The sequence below is a fragment of the Electrophorus electricus genome, chromosome 14 (assembly GCF_041902795.1).
Source record: "Electrophorus electricus isolate QZ-2024a chromosome 14, ASM4190279v1, whole genome shotgun sequence".
NCBI lineage: Eukaryota > Metazoa > Chordata > Actinopteri > Gymnotiformes > Gymnotidae > Electrophorus > Electrophorus electricus.
In genome coordinates, this window is record NC_137510.1 from 4,718,378 (window position 1) to 4,741,965 (window position 23,588).

A 23,588-nucleotide genomic window follows, 5' to 3' on the forward strand; every position below is an offset into this window, starting at 1 on the left:
CACTCTTCCCAACAGTCTGTCTAATCTGCTAACCTCAGCCAAACAAGCAGGATTACACAGGAACAAAGTGTCATATGTTGAATCACACTGGCATTTATTGCTAGTAAAATACTTTGTACCAGCTCTAGTTTCTATTCTGAGGTGTGGTGACAATCAACCCATCCTTTTGTGCATTATTGCTTTTATTCCACTGGATCATTTTCAAACTTTTAGAAGACTCCATAGCTTCTACAGCATCCCAGTTAAGACATTTACATACTTTTTTTTTTTTTATATCAAAGCTGTCAAATCACATACTGAAAACTAATTCATGAGAAGACAAATTTAAAGCCTAATATTTTACAGGAACCCACAGCACACAGTCACTTTCATGCTCATGTATAAAATGGAGAGCACATTAAGAACAGCAAGCTGTACTTAGCATTTAACAAACATCTACTGTTTTGCATTCCTACTGGGGGATTTTGTTTAAACATTAATTGTGCGATCAAAAAACAAAACACTAGACAAATGGAGGAGGGAACAGTAAAAAAAAATAAATCTGAAACTGAAATTCAAAGTTAGTACATTAAATAGTTATATTAGGTTATTTACGTTAAATAAATACAAAAGAAAATTCTCCATCAGTTCTGGTAGATCCACTTTTTCTCAAGTTTTCAAAGCTGAACATTTAAGATATTGAAAATTGTTTTTGAAAGTCTAAAGGAGTAAGAACTAAATCTGAACGGTTCCTCCACATAGGACCTGCAGGGGACTGTGGAACTTTGGTATTATGTAGTTCCACCACAATTCCTTCATGATGCTGTCGTTTTCACAATGTCACTCAACATTTTTGAATTGCAGAATTCCAATAAAAGATACACACCTTAATTTACTACACTGATGGAAAAAATAACATACAAAAAAAAGGACAATGAAAACTCAGTTACAAAGAACTTCAAAGCCCAATCTAAATGAATTATTTGAACACAAGCTGCACGTTCAGTGAGCCCCACTGCAAACCGTGTATTAGGAGCCACACACAGGGAACACACACAGCCCTGAATGAGGCAAGAAGCAGGTGAGAGTCCTTTATGGTTGGATTAATAGATTAACAAGCAGTGGAGCCTCAAATTCCAGTCACATTGATAGTGTATGACTAATTAATGGACATCCACAGAAGACCAACATGTAGAGACACCATGAACTCTAACCATTATGGGGAGAATAAAATTGATGTCCAAAATACTTTAGTCTCCTGTACCATCCTGCTGTGCTCGAGTTGCCCTTTTTAAACAACTCATGGAAATGAACCATTTCATCTCTCAAGCAAACAATGAAAATGGGATATAACCGAGCACACCCTAAAAGCTTTGCTTTACATACATAAGGCAAGGAAGCTGGTATCCACGCAGAGCAGGAGGAGCCAGTACTTCCGCATTTCAGAACCCTCGCATGGCAAGTGGCAAGCCAGACTGCACAAGCAGCTGGCATCAACGCTCAGGTACCCAAACTCTTTTAATCAAATAGGCAAATTACATTTTGAAAGACTAATATTGCGTGTCTAGGTTTTTGTTCATGGTCATTGTCTAAAATGTTAACACTTGCATTCTCCTCCAAATGCATAACCGGTGAAGGTACAGGAAAGGACGGCAGTCTTCAGCATCAAGCACTGAACCACTGCCACCATGTGGCGGAAAAGAGTATTACACGATGGGGGGGGGGGGGGTTACTAAACTTTTTTTCAACAAATTTAACATTTAACTTTTAAAGATTAAAACCTCAAACGAAACATTTTGCCCCAAATGCCTCTGCAGTTAAAATGCTTAAACACCACCGTCATTCCGGAAGCAGCAAGAAATCATGTGACTTTGGCTGGTTTGACATACTGGGACTTACTTTCAATTTGGCCACATAAGCAGACAACTGACGTGACAATGATCAAGGGGGTCTGAATTTAAGGACACAGGATCTGAAAATACATATTCAACATTATAAAATAAACACCTAGGTTAGGAGGTAGGTAGTCTCTAGTACCTAGTGCCAGGGGTGAACCAATCAGAAGTTTGTTTGTTTGTCCTAATACCAGTAATGAAAGCTGATTATTATATTATATATATATCAAGATTATTATTATTTATTTATTTTTATTTTTTATTTTTTTTAACAGATATTAGAAATAAAACTGATACAATTCAAAGTGATTTAAATCCTCAAAAAACCTACATGTCAGACCAGGGGCTCTGCCTGATTGGATGTCAGACATTTGCTCTGAACCTTTGATGCAAACAATTTTGCCGCATTTAAATACAATCAGCCTACCGTCTCTCACGCACACACACACACACAAACACACACGCGCGCACGCTCTTTGGCCGTGGCGTGAAGAGGGGTTTAAGGGCACAATCAGCAACGGAACGGCCAGGCAACTGCTTACACCGGGTCGGAGTACCACGCCCGTTACACTGGGGGCTTCTTCCCCAGGACCACGAGGCGACGATCACACATTTTGAGAGCACACAATCTGCACTTGTGTGCCTTGTCACGGTGAAGCTGCAAACAGACAAGCTGACTGGAGAAGAGGAGGGCGGAAGCGTGCGTTTTGAGCTGCTGGGGTAGAGAGCGTCATCGCAGGTCATCCTATCCTTCCAACATGCCAGCTCTGATGAAGGCTAAGGGATCACAGTTAATTCCATAAAAACAACCGCGCCCAAAAACGGCTCTGTCCGACAGGATGGCGGCTTTAACCATACGTCCAGGACGGGAGATGTAAAGTGCTAGGTGAAACAAACCCCACAACTGGTCCAGGCCCTGTTTCTAGTCTCATCAGCTAGAGAGCCCGATGTAGGTGCACGTCCGGACTCCAGGAAAACAAACGTGGTGGTTTTGCGCCTTGATCCATCCTTTAGACTAAAGGACTAAAGTGGAGATTCCACTTCACGTCGTCACACGAATCCATCCCAGAGTGTTTAACCATCAGCGAATACTGAAGATAGTAAGGCAGCAGACTGTGGGTCAAAGAGAGCATATAAACCTGCAGCATGTGCAGACTACTGAGGACTAGTGTGAATCTCGAGTAGGTCTCAATAACATCGAGATAAATGAAACAAACAGCAGCATGAGCTGTGGCACCGCTGCACAATTCCACGTGGGAACTCCCCACCATTTTCTGGGGCTATCGCCATGGAGATCATGTCCATGGTCAGGTATTCCGCAACGCGGAATCAACTCTAACTTCCAGGTCTCCCCGAGGTTGCAAGAAGACAAGGAAACGTGGGAGTTAAGGACTAGAGGGAGAGGGGCAAAATTTTAAAAAAAAATTCCCAGTGTTCCCATGGAAACCGCTCCGAGATGCCACCAAAAAGGGTGCAATTGGGGGAGGGAAAAAAAAAAAGAAAAAAAAAAAAAAAGGGGGGGGGGGGGGTGAAAAACCCTGCACAATACCGACTCCTAACCCACCAGTTATTTCAGGAAGATCACGAACCGTCCCTGGATTGGTTACTTCCACAAGTCAAGGTCTGAAACGCGGTCAGTTGCACAGGAGGTCGTCCAGATTGGGCAGCCTGTCGAGGTCATCAAAGAGGTCGCTGATGCCCTCACCCTCGGCGAGGCTCATGAGGTAGTCCTCGCCGAGGGGGAGAGGCGGGGAGCCCAGGCCGCTGAGCGGCGCCTCGCCGTAGGCGATCTGATCCTCCGTCTGCTGCAGGAGGCTGGTGAAGGGAGACGTGATGGGAGACAGGCTGGTGACCGTCACCGCAGGGCCAGATCCACGGTCTGGGGGGGAGGAATAGTCAGAGTGAAACTCAGTGTGGCAGCTTTTTCGGCAAATCTAGGCCGTTGCACACAACACCAGAACAGTACCACTGGAACTACAATTATCACGCTATGAATTAATGAGGTTAATTAAAATCAAGATGACAGTTTTAGGTTTTGTTGTGAAAAATCTGCTATAAGATTTAAGTAGGAGGGTAGATGTTTGGTTGCTGAACTTTCAGACCACTTCCAACACCACTACAAAAGGCTGCAACAACCACCACAATTTTCCAACAAATTCTACAATTCATTATGTTGAGCCTTCTTGAAATAAACACCATTCCATAGAAGTGGTGAAATACAACATGATCCAAATAAATAAATAGTTCTGCTCACAATCCAGACATGTTCCCTTGATGGCTCGGGGCAAAAGAAAGACTTCAAGATGATTTTAATATAGTGCAAGGCACATTAAAAAGCACAATATGTGGTATTTTGTACACATGGTGAAAGCCTTCGTACCTTTTCACAAACATACCACTCATTAAAAAATTCCTTAACACACAGGAGAGAGAGAGAACATCATTTAAATGGAATTCAATTGGGCCTACAATGGCCCATCACTGTAAACCCACCTTCCAAAACCTTCACAAAAGGCGAGGAGTTTCCATTCAAGCCCGGCTCCTCCGTTTTCACCGGACTGTCGGGCGTGTTCTCGTCAGGACAGAGGAAGACGTCGATAGGCCCCTTCGTACTGGTGAGGTGGACCTGTAACCCCTGTAAAGGAACAAAACATTTTTGAAGATTAGATAAGTTGAAGAAAAAAAAAAAAAAAGAAAGAAAAAACCAGTTCAACATCTCTTGCCTGTCAGACAACCACTGATGTTTCATTCCTGGTTTGCTTAGCAATCACAACATGTTTGGAACTGAACCAAAAGATAAAAACTAAAAGTCATACAGACACTCACATTCCGATTGGAGAGTTTTAATGTCTACTTTGCCGTAATAACAACAAAACCACCAACCGAACTTTCAAAACAATGCTCTGTGCTGGGCACATCGTGTTTCTGGGGTTTAGATATACAGTACTGTGCAAGTCATAAGCCACCATTAAGCAATGGTATAATGACCATATATGAATTATTCCTGTCTATTAGAAGACAACCAGAAAACAAGACATTTGTATGCAGTATTAAAAAGTCATGCGACTTCCCCTTATACTTGACCAATAGCAGGAACCTGGCACTCCCAAACCTGAATGGAACCAGAAGATGACCAGAAAACTTCAGGAAAGTCTCCCCAGAAGAGTTTAAGATCTGCTTAGTGCCATGGGAGGTCACACTAAACACTGACTTTTGCCCATAGAAGCCATTTTGTTTTTTTTGTTTTTTTTAGATTTTGTGTACATATTTCTTGAAGTTCTGTTTGTATCTTAAAGAGAATGAAAATCATATATGGTCATTATACCATCGCCAACACAAATCTAATGGCAGCTTATGACTTTTGCACAGTACTGCATTTGGTTGCATTTTACCAGCTGAAAACCCAAGATTCCGGTAAAATGCACAAGTGTGTCAAAACAAAGCCAGGACATCCCAGCATCCTCTGTGTGTTGCATTCAAAGCACAGCCATGCTGGTGCAGGGGGCAGCTAACCTCCTGAGGGTCTGGCACCTCCAGTTTGGTCTCAGAGGGCGCTCGGACCACGATGACCGTCTGATCCCGCAGGCTACGGTCCCGTCGCAGGTCTTGATAGGTCACATACGCAAACGTGAGGGAGGTTAAGGATCAAGCCAAAAATAGCGTGGGTACACCAACGCAGAAGGTTCACCCCACAAAGGGCAACAGCAACAGAACAGTCAGAGTAGCTGCAGGTAAAAACGTGATTGCGTGAAACGTGAACCTGATTGCTCATTTCTGCAAAGAATTAGGTCATATGCTTCAATCAAGGGACAAACGGCTCGTCTCAACACATCTGCATGATTAAATCGTTTTTTAAATCCAAAAACTAAAACAAACCAGGATTAGAGTCCATTGTTCAAAGAAATGCCTTTGACCTGGCATGAAAGGATATTTCTGACCACTCGATGACTCGGTCATCAGCTTGACATCCTGGGTACAGCTCTGGATCAATTCGTCGAGCCTGCGCTCCTCCTGGACCAACCGGGCAACTTCGCTGCTCAGAGACTGCTTTTGGGTCAAGGCTCCTCCCACCTCCGCCAAGTTACACCCCCTGGAGCCCAGACCACACAGACAGTCAGCATGCGCATGAAAAAGCAGAAATGCTGATGACAAGTTTAACATTATCCCTACATACAGCTTGAGGAAGTAGACAGTAGACAGTCTGCCAAGATCCAAGATTTAAATATTGTCCTGCATGTCAGAAACTATGAAGGCAAAATTCCTTAACAGCTGTATTTTTGCGCCAGAGAGCATGTAGACCATTTATATTGGTTTTTGGCTGCTATGGTGATAGAATTCCCTGCAAACCCCCCCCCTGCTCCATTTCCATAAATGGTGCTCTTTTTTTTTTTGGTAAGCCTGGTACAGATTACCATCAGAAAATGAGTGCTATCTGCAGGCCACGTGCTCACGCGGTCAGGCACGATCGACACGTAGCAACGCAGCTTCACGCTTGCACACTCATCACATGGCTTGGCACCCTTACAGCGAACAGGAAGAAAAAGGGGGAAATTTTTATTTTTTAAAAAAAACTTGCAGAAAATGCAAGCAGAGGGACTTCCTGTGTGCACAGGTGCAGAGCAGCATCGGATGGTTCCTCGACACAGCTATGCCGCACATGATATAACTGAGGGCACTGTGCACGCACGTCGCAAGTCAATGTGAGAAACGGCCGATAAGCTACGCACTCCCGTCCTAAAAATAAACAGACCAACCAACCAACACCCACACAGCCGCTCACTGGTGCCCTAAGCTTAGGCGCTCTTAATATTACAGCTCTGGTACATGTGCAGTTCACCTCTACTTCCAGTTAAGGGTCAAGCCATATCAAAAGGCTGCATTTACTGTACATTCAGCGCAGGCACTACCCACCAACCTCTGGGTTACAGGCCTAGCATACCTCCCTGAGGCCCCTTTGCCTGTATTTACCCCCTTATCTTAGGGACACCGGCAATCCCGCCCTTTACAAAAACCCTCGCCTGCTCCCCTGATCTGGTGCAGCGGTACGTACATCCACTGGATGTTGTTCTTCGACTTCTTCTTGATGAGATGCACGCCCTCCAGCACGTTGGTGATGTCATAGAGCCTCCTCTTCTGAACCTTGAGGACGTCGGCCGCCTGGTTGAGGTCCACCACCCCGTCGGCTGACTGGCCCAGCAGCTGCACGAACTTCTTGGTGAGGAGGCCCAGAGACGTGTCATAGCGCGTCTTCTCCGGCGGGGACTTCGGAGCTGCGTAGAGAGACAGCGTGATGACAAAGCTGACAACGTGCTCAGCGACTATGCCCACAAGCACACGGCTTTTACAACACACTAAAGCGGCTGATGCTGCATCAAACTAGAGAAAAAGTAGTTTTGCTGTGGAAGAAATGTATGCATCTAGTCAGCCCACAGTCTCAGTTCAGTGTCCAGCATTCTCGGGAGCTCGGTTGGTTCATCCTTACTCTTGTTGCTTTTCAGCACAGCCAGCGGGGCTCCGTTCTGGGTCTTGGGCGCTTTGGCTGCCTCCGTGGTGTACAAGTGGTCAACATCATCCAGTGCCAAGCGTCTCTTTGCCTGCGAACGATCAAGGCGATGATCAGACCACAGCCAAAACAGGCTGACGGAGGGCAGCCGATTTCACCAAGGGCAGTCGGCGTAGGGAAAAGCCCCCCGCCCGACGCAGATCTGATGTCAATACCTCCATCCCTCCCCTTTGTTTTGGATCAGGGGTTTGCTAACATTGCCAACCTGCAGTTTGGTTCCAGATGTGGCGCACCCAAGCCCGCTGTATTCCTAAACATTTGAGCCAGATGAAACAGATCAGCTAAGTGAAGCTAAATGAAACAGATGTGTGGGTGGCCATCTAGCAGCAGTGCTTGAGAGCTCACTGGCCAACATTAAGTCCCCCCCACACACACACACTTTTTCCTATTCAGTGACGGAACACAAACTAGAAAAAGAACCAACTGAATCTAAGTGACTAAATAAGTCACAAGCCACATCCAACTGAAATCCGACCACTGGATAATCAGCCCAATGAATCATGGTTTTATGTCAGTGTCAAAAAGAATTGTTGAATTAATGAATGTATTGATATCAAGGCTTATGGCAGTAACTCCAAGTGCTGGCACAAGAAACTAAAGGCACAGATCATTCCCGCTTTCCCAGCTAACAAACTCTATTCAGCCAATCATGTCATGATCAGAGGTGGGTGTGCGCATACAGGCTGACGCATTAAAAGGGTACTGTTTCTTTATTCCAGGCCTGGGCCCAGTTCATGGGGGCTGCTCGTGCTGCCTGTAGCCACAGGACTGGATTTGAACATCTGCCGGAACTGAACCGAAATCTACATTTCAATTCCACCCAGATTTCTAAAAAAAAATATCATTTAAAAAAAATTGAATTCAGATAGACTAGGGGCCTGCAATGACTGAATCCTCCACCATCTAGGAGACCATGTGCATTCTGGGATCATGAAATGCACTACAGTACAACGCACACAGTGGCTGCGTGGTGACCCATTTCGGGTGGAAGAACTCCCCTGCCGAATAGCCTGATGTCCAAACCTACCACGCCTGCCTGTACTATTCAGACATCTCAAAGCCAGACGAACACAATCAAGGGTGTTGATAATACAACACGAAACACTGCAGTACAGGAGAATATGAGCAGCAAAGCCAGGCCTCTAGTCCTACAAATGAAACGAGAGGTATATCGGGATTCCCTTTGTGAAAATGTAAACAGTACAATGAAGTTTAAATCCCTGGTCTTGGAGACTAATACCTATATATGAATTAGTCTCTTTCTTGCAAGTTCAGCACCGTAGTCAACAAAGAGGTTTAAAGGAAGATTAAGCCATCACAGATGCACATATTAAAACATCTTAAATAGTTAGCTAATAAATGTTTGCCAAGAGCCACAGTTTACGTTACTGCACAAGACATTTCACATTTCAAAAGATTACACAAGTCAACAAATGGGAACGAGCACAGCCCCATTGTAAAGGACGCGTGCAAAGATCACTTTTATTAGAAACACGTTAGCAGACGTTACAAGGAAACGACGATCGCCAATTTTCCCCCGCTGAGCATGCGAGCAAAACACCCAGATGGTGTAACTGGTTTGAAGTGACATCGGTTTTTGTCCCGCCCTAAACAGACCTGACGAGTAACCCTCCGACAACGCCTCAGCTATCTTACCAAGACGTGACTTTTTTGCCGGTAACCATGCACGGAATGAGATTACACGTTGACCGGCTTCATTTCAGTTAGTGCCACTATGCTGTTTACAATGAAATTGAAAGTGCACAGTGGAGTGGCAATGCAAAGCAACGCAAACCGATGCACAAGAGGATGAGGGAAATTAGATGATTTATCGTCACTGGCAACCTCAGGAAAGCAAAGCTATGGCCCCAACTCATCGCGAGCCCCCCCCAACCAACCAACCAACCAACCAAACAAAAAAAAAAAAAACAAGAACGGGGCCTCGCGCTGCTGCACGCGCGACGGATTCGCAGCAGCCCAAAGGGTCGGTCTCAGAGTCGGTCCGAACGCCTATGCGAGCCGAGATCAACGAAAAACAAAAAGCACAAAAATCCACTAGACGTACCGACCGACCTTTTTTTCGTCAGGCTGCGAGCCCCCCGATGAATAACGGGCCGTAATTACGACCGCTATCACACCAAGTTGGTCGTCACTTGCAAACTTTTGTTGGGGGAAATGGAGGTCAAAACGCCTCTCCGTGCCGAACGTGGGGCACCACCGTCGTAGGCTAGCTAGCATGTAGGGCATGTCCAAACTTGAGCTCACCATTTGGCTGCGCTGTTTTATTAGCAAGCTACTTGGCTAGCTTTAGCATGGCATTTCAGAAATGACAGTTCGAACAATCACAAAATTGTGAATTTTACCGGCGGGCGTCCTAATGCAGGTCGTTGTCCGGTTCCGTTTGCTCCGTGCGGAGGTGTGTATAAATTGCCAGCTGCAGGGTCGGACAGACAGACATTGGAAGTCTGTGTAATGCACGGCGGTGGGGTTATTATTTGTATGTATGTTGCAGTAGGGAGATTAGACGTTAGGCGATCAGACAGCGCCGTTAAAACTGCGTTTTTGTCCAGCGAAGACCCACCAAGCCCTGCAATTATTACTTTCTCCGGGGCTGATGAGATCCCTCTTCTCATCGTTGTGGACTTGAGTGTCCTTTGTCCCTCCTCAGTTTAAACCCTTTTTTCTGCTAATTCGCCGCACTTGTTTTATAAATATGGATCTCGAGCAGCAGATAAGATTCTTAACTATCGATATAGTTACGTTTGATCTTATATTAATTCCATAAATACGCAGATGCTTTGGATTTAAAACTACGCCGAAGCGCTGTGCGACTAGCTGAAAAATGGCTCCAGGAAGCTGACAATGAATGAGGGGATACAGTTTACCCGCGAAAGGCCCTCCCGCGAAACTCATAATTCCCGGGAAAAATTTAAACTAAATTTGCATACTGTAAACGATTGGTCATTTATGTAGTAAGACACGCCCGCGCTGCCTGGCGCTTCGTGACATTTGCACCAATCAGGGATTTGACAGATAGGTGCAAGCCTCCAATTGGTGGATCGTAGCACGTGTACGTGTACGTCATGTGGACGTAGAACTCGTCTGGAGGCAGCACATGTACGCGCCTGTAGCTGTGGAACAGGGTATAGATAAATGAACTGGGCTTTCTTACACATTCACAGCTCCGTTTTAACGAGTGAACCTTCCCCCCAAAAAAGCGAAAAAAATAAGCTTGAAACAGTTGCTTAAAGACAAACATACTCTGCCAGCATACCAAATAAATGTTAGAAATGCTTACAGCTTTGCTAGTTAAATGTTAATGATGACCAAATTGGCGTACTCGAGACTTGTGTAGGATGTATTTTTGAACATGCTACGGATGGACTAAAGCGAAGCCGTTTGTCCTCGCAGGCAATCGCGTACAAAGGCCCTGCTTTAATGAAAGGTAATAAATAATGGTGTTCCCCGTGTAGTCCAGAAGACTGGGGATAATAAAGACTCAAGATGTAGTGCACAGCACGTTTCCTAGAGATCAGAACAGGGGATAAAAGCCGAACTCAGAACCAATGGATTCAGTTGTTCTCGAGGCAACACGTTTAATCGTATGCCTTCCGTGGTGTTCAGTAAAGACCTTTTTTTCTGTTTCCCCACCACTCCACTCTGGGTGTTGCTCACCGACTTTAAGCGTCAGTCATCCGTCAGTTGTTGATATGTTTTAGAAGTTTTGAAACGACATATGCACATATCATCGTGTTTGTGTTATTCCTGACCGGAGAACGGGTCGATTTAAATGTCAGCAAATCGTTGGGACGTCGTTCTCCACTTCACCGCATGTCCCAGAACTTACCGAAGTAACGAACCACTACCCGATATGGCCTGTTCGGCACGGTTGGGAAGCACTGTGGTACTTTTATTAAGAGTACTTGGATGTACATTTTTTAAAACTCTGACCATTTCTCAAAGTACCTTCTCTACCACTCGATGATTACTAGGCTACCCAAAATCTTTTTCTTTTTTCTCTAACCGAGGCAGTGGTACACTGCAACATCCATCGCGGATGTGCAGCACTCGCTTTCATGATTTTTTTATATAAGCAACGCTCATACATTAAATAACACTTGTCAGCAGAGTAATCGATTCTTCATTAATATTGGTCCTATAACGTGAGCAACCAAATTTGGCTAATTTACTGTTATATTCATAATTTACATGATGTTCATCTGTACTTTATTTCTAACTCTTTACGGGTGTATTCTACTGATTTTAAAAGGTAAGTTAATGCCAGGCACAAAATAGGCTTTTAGTACAGTCATGTGCGGTAGATCATAATTTGAAATTGAACATCTGTACTTATTTTAATTGCATATAATACTCGATTTCCATAGCTAACTGACGTCTTGTGTACTCAGCTACTAGTCTATTCTCGAGCTTCATGTTATTGTCACAAGGTGGTCGATAGATGGCGCTCTGTGCACGTCTAAATGAGCGCACAGTTGGCCCGAGTACGGAAAAATGGACGACGTTGTCGTAGCACAGTGAGTTACCTTTATGAATTTTTATAACATGCACAGAGCACTAAATGACTTCTGATTGGAATCGTAATAAACGTACATCCTTGAGCACCAGGCAAAAATATTTACATCTAGGTGTCTGATCAGTGAGGCGGCGTAATAGTCACCACACAATCCTAAACATGATAAATGTGATATTTAGGCGCAGAACTATGTAGGTTCAACTTGGCAAACTTCATTAGTATAAGTATATTCCTAAGTAGTTTACATATGATTAGCAACAAAATTAACTTTGCAGTCAACCAACAGCCTATAACCATTGCAAGAAGCGTCCTGTTAAGTTTGGAAACCTTGCGCACTACACTAAACGTTTTACTCTATATTACTTTTTTTAATTTATCGGATTTGACATCTAATCACGTCGAGGTGGCTGTGGTCCGGGTTTGTGGTTAGTGACAAATCAGGGGATTAGCAGTGTAGTGGGGGCGGGTGGAAGCACGGAGACTCGCCAGTGCGCCAAGTTTGGTGACACTTGTGCGCCCCGCCTGTTGGAACCTGATTCAATTTAGTCCAAGTCTTTGGCTGCGTGGAGTTGTGAGTATCTGAGGAGTCAATGATCCCCGAGGGACTACGCGATGTAAAGGATGACATGAGTTTACGCTGAGATTTGGGATTTGTTAGAACAAGGCACCTTAAGTCGTTGGAGAGGACTTTTTTTTTTTTTATAAGAGGAAACGCGTGTCGTATGACATAGAAATAGTCACAACGAAGCGATCTAGGATGCGGAATGGGAGAACAATCCGATATGTCGTTTAAAACTACGGGCTCCACATGGCTGAGTCCTCTAAGCGATTTGGTTGGAATTCCTTTGGATCAGGTAGGACGAATGAGTAATGAACGCAAGAAAAAAAAGCAAATAGTTTCATTTTTGAGCAACGGAGTTGAGTAATCTCGCAGTGCAGTTGAGGCATCTCGCAGCGCAGTTGAGGCATCTGCACTTCCACACCGAGTGTGCTTAGCGGAATCTGAGTGTCCAAATCAGTGAAAAACATCGCGGCTCCTCAATGTTTTGGCCAAAGTTTCATCATAAACTTACGTTCATTGTTCTGCGCCTCAGTTTCAATGCTCATAGCATAGATTTGTCCATGTGAGAAGCGAACACGATTTGTTCCTTAAATCCACAACCCTGATTTTCCGCCGTAGGTGAATTTCATCATCTGCCAGGTGTTTGGCCTCGTCATTGCCTTTTGGTTTCGGCTGTGCCTCCACCCTCAGCGTGCGGGTCCGGCGCTGCGCCATGCTGTGGCCACCCTGCTGGGAGCATCGCTCGTCATATTCTGCTTTGGATGGTAGGATGGCGTGTCCGTTATAACGCCTTGCGTCTCACCTCTTATCACACGGTGCCCTGTTTAAGGACCTTTCTTCAGTTTGCATATCTCGCGTTGGTTTATGATATAAATGGGCTTTTTAGTGTTGCCTCGAGTAACACTGTGCATAGTTGACTTAGTGTTTAAACTTTGGATCCGTGTAGTTCTCCAGGCATTCAAGTGCCACCGAGGCTGTTCTGAATAAACTCAGCATGGAGTGCCATTAGGGTGTGACATGGAAAATCACAGCGGGCAAACGCGCTCCGCAGTTATGGTTCCTGGCAGGCTGCGCTCACGGTTTACCCAGCGCAAGAAAGCAACCCGCCGCACCTGTCTGCCGTCCCGCCTGCTTCACCTGCCCACGTGTCTTACCCGGGCGCAACCTGAAACCCGCCAGCTCGGCCTCAGCACACCACTGACGCGCTCCCTCTCCCGCAGGTATGCGTTTCACATCTTCATCCTGACACTGGCCTGCTACGTCATCCTGTGCCAAGTCAGCGCGTGCACCGTTCACTGGTAAGAGCTGGAGCCCAGGACGCCGTCATCTGGAAACGTCTGCAGACGAGCACCTTCGCATGCTATAGATAATGGTGTGGTTGCATCACCTGCTGTGGTTACGGGGGTGGGGGGGTTTACAAACCGTTGCCAAGGTCAGGAACTTGCTCGGGCAAGAAATAGGAAGGCGTGCCTGACAGACCTGTTCCGCAATGTGGGCCCAATTTTTCTTTTTGTTTTCTTCTTTTTTGGGGATTTTACGCAAGTCTAGTGGGTGTTTCCTGAAACCCCAGCATTCTTGGAATGAAAAAAATTGATCAGAGGCAGCTCATTACTGGAGTGTGGAGTTGGCCGAGTTCTCCTTTTAATTCTGAGAGACTTTTAGGCTTTAGACATCAGGAAAAAAAAGAATACTGGTCTGAACAAGTTCTTGGGTGATTATGATCACATAAACAAATATCAGTTACTCTACGAATAAACACTACATCATTTTCATTCAGTGACCAGTCATACATAGTTTAAGTGGCAATTTGAAGGGATTGTTTATTATAGTAAATAACTGAGGCCAGCACTGAATGTGAACTAATTTGGTCAGTTCGTTCATGCAGCGTCCACTGTTACATGTATTACATTTATTTGGCTGCTCTCTATGGATTATGGATTTTCAGATTATGGATTTTAATCCTGGGAGTGAAAAATGTTAATGTGTTCTACAACCCTTTGGTCTAGGTACTCCCTGATTGTGGCCCTGGGCTACCTCACGGCATGTCAGGTTAGCAGGGTGTTCATCTTCAACTACGGCATCCTGTCCACCGACTTCTCCGGGTGGGTGCCTCCGTCTCCCTGTGTGTAACCCGGCGGGGCCGGGTGTAGCCAGCCCGACCGCTTCTGCCATGCTCAGCCAGATGAAACGGCATGAACAGAAGGTGTGACTCGGTCCGCCACAGACAACCGATATAGGTGCTGTATCGCAGCAGTGATCCCGGGAGGGGGCATTCAAACATGTCCAGACCGTACGCTTTACAGATGCACGATAAAATGGCGAACGCTACTTCCGCCATATAAGAAACATGCGTTTCAGCTTTATTTTTTTTTTTTATGGTGGCATGTGATCCGATGGAACTTAAACCAATGCCTGACACACACTCTAGGTTTTTTGACCCCTGTCTTCATCTACCTGCACACACACCCTGAAACTGACATATTTACATCGCCGTTAAACTGGCCACTCCCTTTGGCCCAATCTCATCACTTATCTACTGGTCCTGTTGGTACTCCTCCACTGAAAGTTTGCAACACGCCCGAGAGCAAACAAAGGTTGAGATAATGTGGAGCTGGGCGGCTCAGGTGGCTGCTTTGCTGCCTTTGCCTTTCGGGGAAGGCCGTATCAGATCATCAGCCTTGTTGCTGCAAGAGAAGCGCCCTTTCCATACGCTCCAGCGTTCCGTTCATGAATCTGTTCCTTCTCTAGAGAGAACACGCCCTCCATCTCACACCTTCTTTATTTCTTTGCAGGGAGAGTCTGTTGTTGGCCTGTGCATAACCCATAATGAGTCAGCCCATTGTATTGAAGAACTTCTGTTGAAGAACTTCACAGAAAAGCCTGTGTTTATGAAAACCTATGGAAATCTAGGGTTGCTCTGACATGGCTAACTGCATAGCTCGATGCAGACACTGGCTTACTGCAGGCTAACTGCGGTATGGAGATGCTGTCAGCCTGCATGTGCTAGCAGTGTCTAACTGCAGTGTGCATGCATGCATACACTGGCTAACTCCAGTGCGTGCATGCATGCATACACTGGCTAACTCCAGTGCGTGCATGCATGCATACACTGGCTAACTCCAGTGTTGGCGTGATGCACGCTCTCTCCATGCCAGCCTTCGTGCCCTGGCAGTGCAATTCTGTGCCCGATAACGGCTCTCGTTATGTGAGAGACACAGAGCAGAGCCAGAACAAAGTCAGCAGTATGTCAGCAAAACAGAGGGTTTTCTATCTCCTGGACAAACACTGGAGCCAGTAATGTAGCCACACCCATCTGAGTCAGTCTAGGAATGAGGCCGCTGTAGGAGAAGTGTCGGGTGTACGCCCGCTGTCTGCCCAGCCACGCTCTCAGAAAAGTGGCTTCTTTTAATCAAAATGCTACAACGCTGACCATGGCCATACTTTTAAAAGCTCTTTGCTCATACCAATCGAAACCATAATATACAGCATTCTGATTAGAAAACCAGGGTTGTGGTTGTGAAACATGTCAGCAAATGGCTCGTCATGTAATTAATTTCTCATCCTATTGAACTCGGCTGATTAAAGCATGACCAAGCAGGAGTGCTTATTTAAATATATTTCATTTTTTTTAATAAATGAGATTTAATTTTTTAACACCCCTCCCCCAGTAGTTAGACACTGAATGCCACATTCTGAAGAGTAGGACTGGTTAATCTAGCTTCACTCGGAGAAGAGTTCACTGATTGGACAGTATTTCAGCCTTGTTTCTCTGGTCAAGGCAGGAAGTACCAAGCCCATGTGCTTGCACAACCACTAAAGTACACAATCACTGACGCTCACATTTAAGACACTTGATGTAATACCCGGTCTGATTCACAACCAGAAGTAGTATCCTGAATCCACGTCCAGTTGGTGAAGCAGGATTTGTTAATCCAGCTGTGTGTCTTCTTGTTCCCAGGCCACTGATGATGATAACACAGAAAATCACAACTGTAGCCTTTCAGGTTCACGATGGTAAGAAGTAATGACTGCATATAAGAATGGCACAGCTGCATGAAATGCATATTACAATTTTGACATTCCTTATTTGAAATATTTGGGTATCTTCATTACATCATCAGCTGTAATCATCAAAACATCACCAGAACGCTCAATTGCAATGACTTGACATTAGTCACAACCCAGTGGATGAAAACTGAGGTTTCCAAGCAGGCTGTGATCCAGCTGAAAAGCTCTGGGTTCATGGTTAGTTGGTATAATTGATTTCTGTGTACGTTCTCAGGTATGGGCCGGAAGCAAGATGACCTGACCCCAGAGCAGAGACGACTGGCTGTAACGTATGTGCACTACACTCTGTTTCACTTCTATATGGAAACAGCTGTTGTACGTTATGTAAATACCTGGAAACGGTCAGTAGTATACTGGTTTCAGGGCAAATCCCGCACTCCAGGCTTTTAACTTTATAGCAAATATAACACCTGCCTCTGGTTTTACAGTAATGTGAATACAGCAGAGTGCGAAAAAGTACAGATGTAATGGGGCCAAACCAGTTTGTCAGTATAGTATATTCATAGCTCGAGACACATTCCTGCTTGTGGGAGTACTTGATTTAGTATTCAGATTATGTTTAGGGTCATGCACCAGAGCAGTTTATATGGATTACCCACCACTACAGAGCAAATCTAGATATCAAAGAGAGTGTAGAGGAGCAATGTGTCCTGTGTGGATGGTGTCCTATGTGTGCTGTGTGTCCTGGGTGGATGGTGTACGTATGTGTTGATAACGTACTATGTGTCCAGGGTAGTCTTGCGCAAAGTCCACAATGTGGTGATGCCAACAATGTACAGACATGTGGTGCCCAAGTCCTCAGGAGCACTCAGTTTTTAATGCTTGTGGTACAGACTCGAATATCTCGATGATGCTGCCTGTTGTGTTTCACTCTAGTGTTTGCACTACTTGACAACTATTAATCCTTAATTCTGGGTAACAGGCTGCTTCTGAGTGGGCTTCGTTACAGGCCTCCCTGAAGGCTACGGTATGGGTGGATAGAGGGCACTTGTGAGCACTGGGGACACGCTACGTCCTCGCGTACTGGTGTGCACACTTATCTATGGACTGCAGGTTCACTAGTGCCCCATTTGGGACTGGGCTTGGTCTATTCCTGTTCTCAGTTTTTATAGAACCATTAGCTGCCACCATTCACCAAAATACAGATATCAAAGGTATTCAGACACACAAATCCTAGAACACAAAATCTACATGCAGATGATATTTTGCTCTTTCTTCAAAACCCAATCTTCAATTCACGAAACAGCTGAGTAATACTCAGGAATATCCAACTACTCAATTGGGCCAAATCAACCATCCTACCACTCAGTATGAAGATAACAAACACAGCAGACCACAACATATTTGGGTGTTAAAAGTTTCTACCCAGCTGTCAGAGCGGCATAAATGTCATTTTAAGCCAGTATTCCATATTATAGCTGACGACCTTCAACAATGGATGAACCTTCCGTTATCCCTTATTGGCAGAATCTCCACTATCAAAATGACAATATTACAACAGTAAGATTAACAAAGGAAAACAACACTTTTCCATTGTTTTTTCTCCATATGTCTGCCCACTTATTGAAGACCTCATAATACATATTTCATAAATATATGAATCTATTACTAACAAAAGTACTACAGGTCCTTCAGAGAAGGTGGGGTTGATGGTGGTCAAAAGAAAATGTCCTGGTGGAGTGCTCAGTCATCACATGGCTTGGTCATGTGATCACTCATACCTTCACATGTTTAGGGAATGGCATCGGGAATGGTGGCTGGGTGAAAAGGCATGTTTACATACAAGCATATTAGGCTGAGAAGGGGAACTTCCGAAGTACATTTACACCGCTTGTCCTGTAATTCACTAAACGAGAGAGAGAGAGAGAGAGAGAAGCTGCAGATTTCCTTCCCATACGAAAGAATTCCATGAAGTGAGGAAAATTGAAGTAAATTAGTTACATTGCAGCGCATGCTTTACATGCATGGGAATCTTCCACAGAGTAGGAGAAAGCTCCACTCAGCTCGTACACACCCCACTCTGTTACACTGGTCTGCTCCTCCACCTCGGCAGGAATCGTCCCACATATTTAATCTTTTATTTGCTACATGAACTCACACAAAGGAGCTACTTAGGTGCTGTATGATCGTACTCGTGAACCGGAGTAATTTCATTCCACTTTAGTTTCACAGCCAAGGGCAAGTTAGCCTGTCGGTCTTTAAGCGATTCGCTTGATTGAGCTAAAGTGTCGCGTTTCCGTCGGACAGCGCCAGGCCTTCCCTGCTGGAGTACCTCAGCTACAACCTGAACTTCCTGAGCATCCTCGTGGGGCCGTGCAGTAACTACCACGACTATATCGACTTCATAGAGGGCCGACACGTGTGGCGGAAGCTGGAGAGGCTGCGGCAGGGCAGCGATCTGGAGCACGATGGCTACGTTTCACTTCCGGAACCTTCACCCGTGGTGAGGCAATGACAAAAGTCATCCCCCACACATATGGAAAATACAGTCAAATAAGCACAACCTGTTGGAACATGAAATTGAAAAAAAATATTAGTATTGGGACGAGTTAGCACTATGCAAAAGGATGCAAGCTAGCTAATTAGTTTAATTAGCCGTAAGCCTATTTGCATTTAAAGTAATCCATACATTCTCTTGTTTATATGCAGTTGTATGCAGTTTTGCACAGCAATATGTGCTATTTTGCAAGACAGTCGAAATCAAGCTTCTTCTTTTTTTTTGGTAACATGGGTATGGTTTGACTGATGTAGTCCCATCGAGTCACTCCAGTTACAATGAGCGCTCAGTGAAGCAGAGCAACAGGCCCTGTGGGCAGCCCTAATCCTGATGCCTTCTCTTGTGCCTCTTCAGCGGGCTGTGTGTCAAAAGCTGCTGGTGTGTGTTGGCTGTGTCGTCTGGTTCTTCGTCGTCACCCGGTCCTTCCCCATCGTGCACAACGTGGACCCCCAGTTTGTGAGCCAGACACCGTTCCTGAGCAGACTGGCCTACGCCTTCGTGTCCATCCAGGCCGCGCGGCCCAAGTTCTACTTCGCGTGGACCCTGGGTGAGCGCAGAAACCTACGGCATGCTGTAGATGGAAACCCGTCCAGCGGCGAATAACGCTAACGTTATTAATAAAGAAGTGGCGTGATGTAGTGTGAGGCTTGGCCATTTACTAGAAGACAATGCACTTGCTTGTAGTTGTTAAGTAGTTGCACGATGTAGTCGCTTGTTTGCTCTAAAAAGGTTAAGAATACTTGACGAGGAACATGAAGTGAACTGTTGTTTGGAGGTTTACTGTCGTGTTAGTTGACCTGAGTGTGTGGGATGTCCCGGATTTCAGCTGATGCCATCCACAACGCGGCCGGCTACGGGATCAGTGGGATGGACGATAAGGGCAGGGTGTCTTGGGACCTCGTCTCCAACATCCATATTTGGGAGATAGAGGCAAGTCCACCCAGTGTCGGAATCTCTGAAAATTCCTCATACCGTGTCCCAGCATCACTCGGCATTTCCCTTTGTCTATTAGCCAATCGGCGTGAGCGTGTGCTCTTCGTTGGCGATGTTACACGTAACTACACATGTTACACGTAACTACACATGTTCGCACACCCTCCTTTGCTCACCATGATTTCTGATGACAGAAGTTCAGCCAGGCATGATCATCATCTCCAGACTTGTAATCAGATCTCCGTTTCTTCTTTGATTCTATAACTAGACCGCAACCAGCTTTAAAAGTTTTGTCGACAACTGGAATATTCAGACTGGGGCGTGGCTAAAGAGGTATGCATATCACATTTTTGATCAATTAAAGGATCCTTATGACACGTACACAGTGACCTAATAGGACACAGGGTTTTTTGTGGATGAAACTGTAGTATACCAACCTGCCATTTTAGCTGGTAGGACAATAACAGAATGTTTTACTTTTACAATGATACAGTTGTACTACCAGTAAAGTAAAAGCGATCCAATTGTATGAAGCTGATGATTTAAAAAAAATATTTGGATGCAGGTTTTGCTGTCTTAGTGTATGCTTTTTTTTTTTTTTTTGTAGAATAATATTTGATATTCAATAAGGTTTGATGGCCTCGATGGTCGATCAGTGATGGCTCTCTGTGTCCTGGTGCAGTGTGTGTTATGACCGTGCTCCACATTACCGGACGCCGCTCACCTTTGTGCTGTCAGCACTGTGGCATGGAGTTTATCCAGGATACTACTTCACCTTCCTCACTGGCATTCCCATCACCCTCGCTGCTCGTGCTGTACGTCCATATATACACACACACACACACACACACACACACACTTCGGACCACCGTGCTGTGCTGTCTTTCCCTGTCTGCTTCTGTATGAGCTCGTCAGTGTCTCGTGTGTACCTCCAGGTACGTAGGAACTTGCGTCCATACTTCCTGGGCTCGCGCAGCGTGAAGCTGGCCTATGATGTGGTGACCTGGACAGCCACACAGTTCACTGTCTGCTACGCTGTCATGCCGTTCCTGCTTCTGGCTGTGGAGCCTACACTGACCTACTACAGGCAAGCGCCCTCCTCGCCCCGCCCTCCCCTGCGGTGGCCCCGCCCTCCCCTGCGGTGGCCCCGCCCTCCCCTGCGGTGGCCCCGCCCTCCTCTGCTTCTGTTTCCGTTCATTTAAATGTTGCTGCTAGGCTGAATGCCCTCTCTCTCTCTCTCTCAGGTCCATGTATTTCCATGTGCACGTCATCAGCATTCTGGCTGTGATTCTCCTACCCAGCCGACCCAGAATCGTCAAGCCTGGAAACCATGTTCTCCTCTCCAATAATAATGTGAAAGCAGAATGAACCCTGGAGTGTGTGTGTGCGTGTGTGTGCGTGTGTGTGCGTGTGCGTGTGCGTGTGTGTGTGTGTGAGAGAGAGAAGCAGAGGGATAGGCTGGACAAAGACTGCTCTGTGTGAACGAAACAAAGAGACCACGGCAGGGCCTTGACCAGCTGGGCTGGTTGGACATCTTTTGCCCTCCCAGACAGGACGCTTGCCAAGGACACACTCCGTTCTCTCTCTCTCTCACTCACACACACACACACACACACACACACACACACACACACTCTCTCTCAACCCTCCGCAATCCTATGGTAGCTCGGTGCATGAACACGCACCCAGAAGGCCGGTGCTACAGGTTTCTGTATTGGATTGTACAGGCATCGTTGAATTCACGGCGTCAAGCTGAACCACGGCCACCTGCATAAGGAGCCCGCTGTATGGAACGACTGAATGAAGGCGCCGCACCTTTACTAAGTAAATTAATTCTGCCCTTGTTAAGGGTTTTTAAAACTTTAAACATGTTGTACTAGACAGTTTGGAGAGAAGAGCCTAATTGTACAATAATGTCTAATGTCTATTTATTGTCTACATAGCATTCTAGTTACTGGATTTGGTTTTGCAAGGAGCAGGAACACTGATTTGTGGTACCTTTTTACATTGTTTTGAATAAAGAATAAAGCTGTTTCAAATAATAGTGACTGTGTAATTGATGGAAATTCAGATGACCAATCAGTTTGACCCTTGACTTACTGCAGACTCCTGCTGAATCATGCGTCCAAGTTTTAAAAAGTGTTTGAGTGTAGAAATTATGTAGATAAGATTTCTAAATAGTCAGCAGGTGTAAATAAAAGTAGGTTAGATGTAAAGTATCAGGAAAAGTTGGATTAAGATCTAGCATGTAAACTTGTGCCTGGAAATGCTACCACCAAACGCTGAGGTCAGCAAGTTAGGCATGCGAAATGAGCTGTGAATGTTTGCAGCAGGGACACTAGGTAGCCTTTCATTAGAGATGAAGCGGTCAGGAAGCATAGCTTGTCTGTAGATGTGCTCATTAGTGTGGTAAATGTATGGCAAATGTGAAAGTCTTATTCGTTTAACAGAAGGGTGAAAGGGAAAAACTAGAAAACTGAGCTCCAACTCAAGCTTCTCTGGGTGACTATGACCACCATATTGGGACTGGAAGTAAATTGTGCTGAACCTCTCAGACGAGGAATTCATGTTCGTCAACTTCTTTTTATGATGCAGACAAATGTCTAGGAATAACTCGTTAGACTCACCAAATGTTCAAACGGCAGGGGGCGCACTTAACCCAACCGACAAGTCTGGCCCGGGGCAGGGGAGGTTGCATCTAAAATACCGCACGAACAGAGAAGGGTTCATGCTGCGTTTGAAGACAGCGAGGTGGACGGATGTTCCTCCATCTAGGAGCCTGGACATGGGGTCAAATACGCACACATATCTCCAGTCACACCAGTGAGCGCATCTGTGGCCAAGCTTCGTTGAACATACACTCCAAGGGATCTCCTATTTTGGCGAGGGATAAAGAGTAAGCATAAAATATTTTAGAAGAAAGCGAATAAAAACCTGTCATCCCCGATGACAGTGACTGATCAGATGTTCTCCTAAGTATTGCTTTGCAATAAACACATTTTATTGCACAACGGCGCGCGGACGTCGAATGAGGTCCAGTGCCTAGGAGCTTAATCGCGTCACGTGGTCCGTCACGGCGTTTGAAGTGATCTCCTCGTAATTTAATCCATGCAATGGCCACGATTTACCGTCAGTGACACTTCATAGAACAGGACGTTAAGGCCTGCAGGATATTAACCTTTGCATGGCGTTAGTACTACGATGAGACTGGAAACCTTTTTCAGACTCCTTTTCCCTCGGGAGTCACGTCATGGTAGAGTCGTTCTTTCCCATTAATCCTGAGAGAAATCTCTGGCAACCAGACCTCTGGCACTGGTTCAGAGGAAGAAAATACTACAGGTGAGAAAAATGTTCTGTATTTAATGAAAAACAGAGGACCAAAACATGTTTTAGCACACGTGGTTTAAAAAAAAAAAAGGACAGCATGCCTTTTCTCCTGACAAGAACCTGGCAGCAATGTGTTTTCTAGCACAGTTGAGTAGCCCTGCTATTGTCCCAGAGGGGCAGCTAGGCTGAGTAGGCAACTACTCAGCCCTTCTTCAGATTTACTTTGATTA

The 23,588-nt window shown here is 45.4% G+C and overlaps 2 protein-coding genes across 6 annotated transcripts; one reads left to right on the top strand and one right to left on the bottom strand.

Annotated features, from left to right (window-relative positions):
* Positions 1 to 73: 73 nt before the first annotated feature.
* LOC113587067 (transcription factor E2F3) lies at positions 74 to 10,278 on the bottom strand. The gene is made up of 7 exons (XM_027025569.3): positions 9,801 to 10,278; positions 7,357 to 7,468; positions 6,925 to 7,144; positions 5,806 to 5,964; positions 5,388 to 5,502; positions 4,368 to 4,509; positions 74 to 3,753 (listed from the first exon to the last, which is right to left on the bottom strand). The coding sequence occupies exons 1-7, from the start codon at positions 10,068 to 10,070 to the stop codon at positions 3,509 to 3,511; spliced, it is 1,263 nt and encodes a 420-aa protein (XP_026881370.2). The 5' UTR covers positions 10,071 to 10,278; the 3' UTR covers positions 74 to 3,508.
* Positions 10,279 to 12,448: 2,170 nt separating this feature from the next.
* Positions 12,449 to 22,075, top strand: mboat1 (membrane bound O-acyltransferase domain containing 1). 5 transcript variants are annotated; one of them, XM_027025568.3, is made up of 13 exons: positions 12,449 to 12,825; positions 13,152 to 13,297; positions 13,754 to 13,831; positions 14,540 to 14,635; positions 16,492 to 16,547; positions 16,816 to 16,870; positions 18,849 to 19,044; positions 19,453 to 19,645; positions 19,925 to 20,028; positions 20,300 to 20,364; positions 20,714 to 20,846; positions 20,967 to 21,118; positions 21,276 to 22,075. In XM_027025568.3, exons 1-13 carry the CDS (start codon positions 12,736 to 12,738, stop codon positions 21,397 to 21,399), a joined length of 1,488 nt encoding a protein of 495 aa, XP_026881369.1. In that variant the 5' UTR covers positions 12,449 to 12,735; the 3' UTR covers positions 21,400 to 22,075. The 5 variants fall into 5 exon arrangements, with proteins under 5 accessions (XP_026881369.1, XP_081552288.1, XP_081552290.1 ...); XM_081696162.1 differs by lacking the exon at positions 14,540 to 14,635 and having other exon boundaries at positions 12,450 to 12,825; XM_081696161.1 differs by lacking the exon at positions 12,449 to 12,825 and having other exon boundaries at positions 13,169 to 13,297; positions 13,480 to 13,831.
* The last annotated feature ends 1,513 nt before the right edge of the window (positions 22,076 to 23,588 follow it).